This window comes from Carassius auratus, unplaced genomic scaffold (genome assembly GCF_003368295.1).
Source record: "Carassius auratus strain Wakin unplaced genomic scaffold, ASM336829v1 scaf_tig00041616, whole genome shotgun sequence".
Taxonomy (NCBI): domain Eukaryota; kingdom Metazoa; phylum Chordata; class Actinopteri; order Cypriniformes; family Cyprinidae; genus Carassius; species Carassius auratus.
This window is the reverse complement of record NW_020526656.1, coordinates 1-9,535: the sequence shown is the minus strand read 5'-3', so window position 1 is coordinate 9,535 and position 9,535 is coordinate 1. Positions and strand designations below refer to the sequence as shown.

At 35.3% G+C, this 9,535-nt stretch overlaps 1 protein-coding gene across 1 annotated transcript; it reads right to left on the bottom strand.

Moving 5' to 3' along the window:
- Positions 1-4,274: 4,274 nt before the first annotated feature.
- On the bottom strand, positions 4,275-6,328 carry LOC113085451 (parathyroid hormone-related protein-like; the record flags this gene model as incomplete). The annotated part of the gene is made up of 2 exons (XM_026255137.1): positions 4,275-4,645; positions 5,864-6,328. A coding segment is annotated over one exon (442 nt), but the record flags the coding sequence as incomplete, so codon positions are not given.
- Positions 6,329-9,535: the final 3,207 nt, after the last annotated feature.

Here is a 9,535-nt window from a genome sequence, read left to right as displayed (position 1 = left end):
CGCTGCTGTGAGCCAAAGCCCGTTTTCCCCTTTCTCTGTCGGTATAAACCCATTCTTGTTTATTTAAACGGAAAACTTTTTCATCGCAATCCACAGAGCCGTGTTGAAAAGCAATCGGCTCACACTACTTCATTTCTGTGAAGGCGCTACGCTTCCCGCCTCATAGGATCGTGGCGCGCAGGTAGACGCGGGAAATCCTCTGAACCAATAATCCCGGGTAATTTTCATGGCTCGGCAGCAGCCGCCGACCTAAATTTTACAGATGTTTCCCACGCTCGCGGCCTGATTGATTTCCCTGTTGGTAGAGGTAATTGTTCAATCCATTTCGCGGGGACAACGCATGGTTTCTTCTTCCCGCCCAAAACCGCAGCCAGCGCTGACGTTAAAACTAATCTGCTGAATTTGAAAATCGGCCGTTTGGTTAGCGCGGTAATTAGGTCAATTAAATAACAACTCGATAAAAGCACGTCCGTTCTTTATACTCTAGTGTTCAAGTGTGTTTGACCATCTTTGCAGAACATTAAAGAAACCGCTCAGACTTTCCACCATTATTGCTCCATTCTCTCTCCGTCTCGTTCCCACACGCTGATAGTGTTTTACAGGTGGGCTTTCATTCCCTGCTGATTATTTATCCTGCTTTCCTCCACAGAATTCCTGCCAACTCTGAAATAACGTCCGAGGCCTGTCACAACAGCTGATTATTAGTTTGAAATACAGCCGACAGCCTTTGAAATCAGCTCAGCTCCTTCATTGAGTTCTCGGCCTGAGTGTGTTTAGTCATTTACAGGATTTTTGTACTGGAAAACGCTCAAAAGACAGACATGACCAATGGATTTTGAGGACGCCTTGTGATTTTCCATGATGGCTGTGCCGAAATGCTTTTTTGTTTTGGCTTGTGGTGAACCGAAAGGCACCAAAACTTGAAACTACTCCACTTCGGCAGGTGATGTCACACCTACGAGTGTTTTATAAGCTGAAATCTTTTCGAAAACTTTATATGTTCAACGGAAACAAAACACCATACATCTAAAACAGATCCAGAGGAACTGAGACTTATATGTTTGTCATAAACTTAAAAATAATGATTGGATTAAAGTAGATTAGTCAACAGTCATACCTCGAATGTGAGTTAAAAATAGTCCAAATATGCCAACATGGAAACCAGCGTAGATCATTTGGTTTGATGAGAAATGTTTGAGTTATTATATATATATAGTTATATATATATAGTTATATATATATAGTTATTCTGCCAAATCTGGTCTGAGTATCATGAGACATTGTTGAGATCTCTTTTGAAACTGGAGGACAAGTGTGTAATTGGGGTCTTTTGGAGGAGAAACATTGGTAAGTAGGAGACTTTAGCAAAGGCCTAAATTTACTCTCCATTTTTATTTTGCTGATGCAACACAATGAATCATCTGGAGCTTTAATATGATCATCAGATAGATTTTTTTGCAGCTGATGTGTGATTTATTATAAATGTCATTCAGTCTAGTGTGTGTGGTCTCACCGTACCGCGTTCCCAGCGCTCTTACATGGCTTTAAATTCAACAGATCTGAGGGGGGTCACTTTACTGACTCGATCCTGATGCACTGATGTGTGTACGAAGCCTTCGAGGGGGAAAATCTGCTGGTATGTTATCCTGAAATGATCCCAAAATGAGCAAATAGTTCTTGTAGCCTGTAAAAGTTGTGTGAGATGAGAGCTGCTGGAAAGCAAGTAAATCCCAGCAGTGTGAAGCTCCATCCGTATGGCTGATCTCAGCCTTCATTAAGTGCTGTAAGCTGCTTGTGTGACTCTCATCAAAGGCAAACAAATAAATGTCAGAGAAATTGAATTAATTCCCAGCATGCCGAGTGCCAAAGACCCCCCTCTGCCATGGAAAAGTTGAATGTTGATGCTCTGGGTTTTGGTGTCTTGGAGAGAGAGGGATTTGGGCAATGGAGCTCTGGTTTTTCTACTAGCAAACCAATGCATAAAAACTCAGAGAAAGCCAGAAACAAGTGTAGGAATTTCATGTGTTTGAAAAGAAATGTTAAAAATATAAAATATGTTTAATGCATATGACTTGACAGAAGTTATAGAGACAAATGCATGTTTTTTGGGGCTTCCATATGTTTTGAAACAAATGAACTAAAATATAATATATTTCTAATGAATTTACCTTGAGAAAAGGCAGATACAGATGCATGGCTATTATGGTTTGTGTATGTTCAAAAAAAAAAAAAAAAATATATATATATATATATATATATATATGTGTGTGTGTGTGTGTGTGTGTGTGTGTGTGTGTGTGTGTGTGTTGTATAAGATAAAATAGATTTTGTAATACGCATATCACTTGAAAAAGTCTACAAATGCATGGCTTTTGTGGGCTTCCATATCAGTTTAATATTATAAATAAATGAAATGCTGTGATATAAATAAATTAAATATGATATATTTCTAATGCATATATACTTAAGAAATGTTTTTTATGGGCCTCCGTGTGTTTGTAAATAATTAAATAAGTATAAAAATAAGTATATTTATATTATGTAATTTTGAATAATATTTATTTTGCTACTTTTTTTTTTTATTCCGTTTGGAGAAATTCATGTTTTGTGAATTAGGCCTGAGTGTGCTTAAGTACTAACAAACCACGATTATATAACACAACTTCATGCACTGAATTTTTAGTAACGACTGAATGCCTTAAAGTGACTTTTACTGTCAGTTTTCTTTCAGATCAGCCACTGTCACATTAGAGTCTGAAGACAATCTTGCCTTGCAAGTAAGTTAAAGTGAATCTGCTGACATGTTTATAGGAGCTACCTGAAAAATAACCCATAATTATTTGCAGGAAACTCTATCGCCCCCTCGAGGACTAGAGTTTGCTGCTGACAGACGCCCAAGAAGAACACACATAAGTGCGTTTAAGATGACCGCCAAGTGTTCGCGTGCTCACACAAAGTGCTTCTGGCCTTAATCAGCAATTTGTATTTCAACACAACTCTAAAAATCAATGGGCGAGCGGATGGACTGCAGTTCAAACGCCATCCATTCATTACAGCCTGATTTCCAGAAGACTTTTCCACACATTTTTGACTCTGCTTCCCTGTGGAATGGTTTTCCTGTCTGCACGGGAGCAACATCAGACGCAAGTGAATGAAAGAGAGCCAAACGCCCGGCTAGAGCTTTCATTGTTCGCTCACACACACACACACACACACACACACACAATCAAATATCCCACACACTGCAGGAAATAGTCAGATGTTTAATTCATTCAGTACAGGGCTTTTTTCTCTCTCTCTCAGTGCAAAACAACAAGAGTCCTTCTATAACGTGTGCTGGTCGTGTACAGATGCTTCTGCGGATTTGAAGGGAGGCCCTCGAGGCTGATACGAGGATGATGAGGATGAGGATGTGGGGCTCGTTCAGGTCAGCAGCAAAGAAACCCAAAATAAACACATATACAAAAGCGCAGCTCCAAAACCTAGTGAGCAGCATCCTCATTTAAACTTCTGTGCACCACAAAAACAGTGAAGTGCAGGAGAATCACTATTGGGTACTTGCGTTGCATTAAATATATTTATTTCTCTTCATTCTGTGGAAGCTTGTTTCTGCCACGGGATTAAAAAATAAATAAATAAAAAAGGTGACTTTTAGCTTACAATATGTACTTTTATGTGAGTCATAAACTTGTAATTTTGAGAGAGAAAAAAGAGAACTGGAAGATATAGATATCTCCGATTCTGTTTTTTTTTTCTGATTTTGTTTTAATCTGATTCTGAGTTTACATTTCGAAATCTGTTTTGCAGATCTCTTTTTTAACAAGCATAAATATGAACAAGCATCATATTTAATCCATCATCTTCAATAAAAAATACAAATACATAAATATATATATTTATATATGTGTTATATATATATATATATATATATATATGTATGTATGTGTAACAATGGATGGAAATTTTATACGCAATTCAAATCTTAATTTTTAGGCCTTGAAAATGTTTTTGAATGTTGATGAATGTTTTCAGCGAGCCTTTCATAATGCATTCTGTGATTGTAGTATCTGTGAATTACACAAGAAAAGCTAGTCTCGTATTGTAGTGAATGAATAGTGAATGAATCTATGCTCCCTAGTTAGGCAGCTCACTAGGTTTCGGAACAGACTCACAGAAACATGGATACCAAAGCTGTTGAACATACAACGAATCAGAAAGTTGGCAAACACAAGCGTGACTATAGTCTTCTTCATTCAATTCAACCACAAAATACGTCCATTAACAAAATGACTTGTATATATTTCTATATTTATATATCTAAAGTGCATTATAGTACAAAAATATAGAAGGTCAGCAGCACCTTGATACCTTTACAAAATAAATACACCATTCAAACAAAATAAATTACAGGAATTCTGACACCGTAATAGAGGCATAGTCCTAAAAGAAGAATAAAGAGGAAAACGAAAAAGAAACAAAGCAAGGTATTCACAAGGATCCAAATGTGTGTCTCCGTGGAGCTGTAATAATGCTTTAGCAGTATCGTTAGTTGTCTTTGTCATTGTTCGGGTGCATTAAGAATATTTACAGACAATAAATATTTTCCTATCTCTTTTAGATGAACATTTCAAATGTCCTCACGGATCTGAAAGAGAAAAAAGAAAATGGCATTGATTTAAAATTAGTTCACTTCAGCATTTTTCAGCAGAATTGAAAGTATGTTTTCTCTCATTTAACATCTCTGATATATAATTGTATAGGTTTTGTTCATATTTTGAATTAAAAATTCTGTTATCATTTTTAGTATTTTAGTTAAAGTTTTAGTAATTTTGTTGAGTCGTTTCCTCATGTATTTTTAATGTCTATATATTTTTATTAATTAATTTTAGTTTTTTAGTTTTAGTTTTTTAGTACTTCAAATAATACTAAATTAGAAATGTTAATCATGTATATGTATTTTATTTCAGTTCATGTTTATTTTATTCCAAGTAAAAACAATTCTTTTGTTGTTTTAGTTAATGTTATTTATTTATTTATTTATTTGATATAGTATTTTAAATGTCTATTTTTTTTTATTCATTAATTTTTAGTACTTCAAATAATGCTAAATTAGAAATGATATATGTATATTTATTTTATGTTATTTCAGTTCATGTTTATTTTATTCCAAGTTATAATTTCTTTTAGTTTTAGTCAATGTTATCTTATTTTATTTGTAATTTTTTTGATATAGTATTTTAAATGTCTGTATATTTTATAATTTTTTTATTAATTGATTTTAGTTTTTTAGTTTTGTTTTTTTAGTACTTCAAATAATACTAAATTAGAAATGCTAATCATGTATTTTTATTTTATTTTGTTTTATTTCAGTTCATGTTTATTTTATTCCAAGTAAAAAACTTAATTATTTTATTTTATTTTGTATTTTTTTAATTAGATTTCTTGTATATTTTCTGTGTTCGTAAAGGTTTTAGTAATTTTGTTGTGATGTATTTTTCTTTATGTTAGTTCAAAAAATGATATAGGTTTTAATAATTGTATTTATTAGTTTTAATTTACCCTAACCCTAAACAAAAGTATCTTTTTTTTTTTGTTATAGCTCAGTGAACTATAAAAATCCTGCAACAAATGCATAAGATTAGTCAAAAAACTATTTTTTTTTATAGTAAGTTACTTCTGTTTATTTTTTTATGTTTAGTTTTATTAAATGTATTTCATGTAAATCTAACTGCTTTAATACAAAAACATTTTAAAAAAATATCTCAAAGCATTTATCTCAAATTTAAATAATATCAAAATGGAAACATGCTATCAAAACGATTTCAGAAAAATACAATCGTTATAATAGTTTGAGAGGATTCACCGTTGTCAGAGACTGACAGTGTTTTAGTGCTGGTCCAGGAGCGATCGAGCCCTCCTCTTCCTCTTCTCTCCCTCCCTCCTCTTCCCCACTCGGCCTTTCTTCTTCCTCTTGCCGATGGTCTTCAGCGTGCTCTCCTTGTACGTCTGGGACTTGTTGGTTTCCTGCGGGAGGTTGGTTCCCTCCTCGTCCTCCAGACGGAAGCTGATCGGCAGGTTCTTGGTGCCTCCAGCTGGTTTGGGGTGGGCGGTTCCCATTCCTATGGACACGCCCACTCCCATTGGAATGGCAACCGTGAGGCCTCCGCCCCCTCCGCTGCTGGCCACGCCTCCTCTGGGCTGCGGGACGTCCCGGATCTCGGCCGTGTGAACTACATGCAGCAGCTCCTGGAGCCACAAGCGCCTCTTGAAGTCCTGCAGCGTTCGGCCCTTATCATGCATCAGCTGAGCGTGAGTCACCGAACGCCTCCTGAAACACAGAATTGCATTTGACAACTCAAACACACACAGCTCCATACAAGAAAAAACAATAAACACAATAAACACAATAAACAATAAACACAAGCTTTGCTTCTTGATTGATTTCACCCTCAGTTTTAAATTGCAATGCCCACTTTTTCACAATCCAATCAACTCTCAATTAAATAAAAACCCAGTTTCTCTTACAGGTAATTATATATGATATAAAATAAAGTAATAAAATATGATAATAAAAATAACAAATATATATACATATGAATAAAAATACATTCCAGTTCACAAAAAAAAATATATATATATCTATATCTATATATATATATATATATATATATATATATATATATATATATATATATATAATATTTTATTATATATATATATATATATTTTTTTTATATTATATATATATATATATAATATTTTATTTTATATATATATATATTATTATATATATATATATATATATATATATATATATATATATATATATATATATATATATAATAAAATATAATAATAAAAAGTAAATATATATTATATAAAATTTTATTAAAATAAAATATATAAAATACATGTTAGTTGATTTAAAAAGTAAATAAAAATAGAATAAAATGTTAAATAAAGGGAGAAAAATATAATATATATATATATATATATATATATATATATATATATATACAAACACACATATGCATATACGTTTACATATTGCATATAAGTTTATTTTTCAAATTAAAAATGGAAATTCTTTATTCTGTAATGCATAAGATTTAGTGCCTAACAATTAAAAGAAAATGAACAGGAAAGGAGGAAAATACATTTAAATAGACATATTTCACTGAACCAGTTCTTAATAGCTTGTAAAATTTTGTTTATCAAAAGTACATTTATCGTTCTTTTTACTGTAAACTGATCAGGGTCACAGTAATAAAGTGGTTTCACGCAGTCAGTCTGGAACTCGCTGAACTTCACTGCGTTTGAACCCGTGACCTCAGCATCACTAACCGAGGTTGTGTGTAAGTCACAGTTGCCTCACATCAATGAGCGTGTCTCTTCTATAATTTATTCTGTTTGCTGCAATCTTATTGGCTCTACACACACACACACACAGTGCCTTTAACTTAAATCCAGTCCGTGGCCCCTGTTCAGTGTGTTTTTAGTGAAATCCAGGGGGTTTGAGAAGGTCTGGCCCTCATCCAACACCTCTCTGGTGCCCGTTTCCAGACCCTGCATCAAACCCAAACAAACCAGCAGGAGTGCTGATGTGAAGCTCCTCCACTTTTAAACATACTACATCAAACCTGACACGATCCGAAAGCAGCAACAGCCAATAATCACAGGTCGAGCGGATGAAACGAAGCACTCAAATTAATGGTGCCATTGTGTCTCGGCTTTAAGGTCCGTCCCGTCAGCCGCACGGCTCTCTGCTACCGTGTGCACTTCTGAGTGCTCGGCTCCGTCCAAATGTCTTGAAACAATTACACATATCTCACAGCCAAAGTAAAGCATAATTCAGTGCTGGTTGAATATGGCTCGGGTTCAAGCGCACGGCGTGAACACAAGGGGGCAGCAGAGAGCATCAAACCCTGGTCACACCAAGGACACACTTAACACAGCAAACTGTGAACAGCAATCATTCATATGTAGATTATACTAAAGATTTTCCCTTTGGAACGATGACTATGGCTGCAACTATACTAATAATACTATTTTGAGCGTAGCATCATGTGATTGTGTGTCCGTGTTCTTCTCACAGATAGATGATGCTCTGTTCTTTCTTCTGGAGCATCTGAAGCGCCACACACAAACAGCCCTTGTTTCAGGCTGGTTAAACCGATCCGTGAGATCATGGCTTGCCAGGCCATGGAACGATGAGTTTTCCTTTCTTTGGAAAGTGTCTTTATTCCTCTCCGGTGGCTCCTAAATAACACTGTGCCTCCTGGCAGCTCGTGTTCTCCTCTCCTCTGTCACCTCGTATTATTTTCTTAATGTACCGGGACAGATTTACGAGCGAGGAACGTCCTGAGAGAGCAAACCTTTCCCATGAATGCCCAAACGCCAGATTCTGAGCGTCTGCAGGCAATGAGGAGAAATCTATCTATCTATTGAATTATGTTTGTCAACAGGTTTGGTGAATGCACAAAAGCTCTTTTGTTTTTCGCTTGCGCTCGTTTCAGTTGACGATGAAGCGGGAGAGAAACTCGCAGCGTGGCATCCTTCCAGCTGTTTCTTTTTAGCATACCTGAAGATAATTGCTGCTTTGTGCTGCTTTAATTAAAACAACAGGACGAGAGAGAGAGCGAGAGAGAGAGAGCTTCATCTGCGATGCATGCGGTCTGAAAGATCTCCGGCTCCGTGTGTTTCATCTTCACAGACTCGGCTGGCTCGGGTTCAACTCAAACTCCAGTAGGAGGCATTGTCCTGGACTTGTCAGCATTAGCTAGTTATAAAGGGTGAACGCCCTTTGTGATGTGCCGTGCGATCAAAGCGCTAAAGAGAGCGCTGCTGAAAGAGAACTTGTGTTGTTTGGCCACCGGCTGGATTTATACAATACTCTGCCCTTCGAACAAAGTGCAGCTCATCCTAGGAGAGGTTTAATCAGGCCAAAAACTCATCAAATCTCACAGAACTTAAGCTTAACCCTGTTACGCTCACTAACTCATTCACATTTACTGCTTGAGGATTAGAAATCATCTTGTGTTTTTAACCTGGTGTATTTTTGATGAATTACAGTAGCAATCACACACTTCATCTCATTTTATACAGCAGCGGCTGAATGATGTGAATAATAGTTTTAATGTCTAATTCATCGTTTTTAATGGTGTGTGGCTGCCTTTAAATTTTTATTATTTAAAACAACTTCTACTATTAATAATTAAATATACATTTATCTGAGATGAATAATAAAGACAAACAACAGACTATGGACGTTGCATTGCAATGCAGAATTTGCTTCTTCTTGAATATTTTTACGTGCACAAAGTTACCGTTTCTAATGCAAATGCCACAAAAACATGCTATAATGTGCACAACACATGACAGTTTCTCAAATCAGCCTACAAGATCAAAACCAAAGTGCAGTTGCATTTATATAACTATTTAATTTTATTTATATTTTATTTTAATTTATTCTTACCTAATGCTTTTAATGCACATTTAAATCAGTGACATTGCATCGTATTATTAAAACATTTTT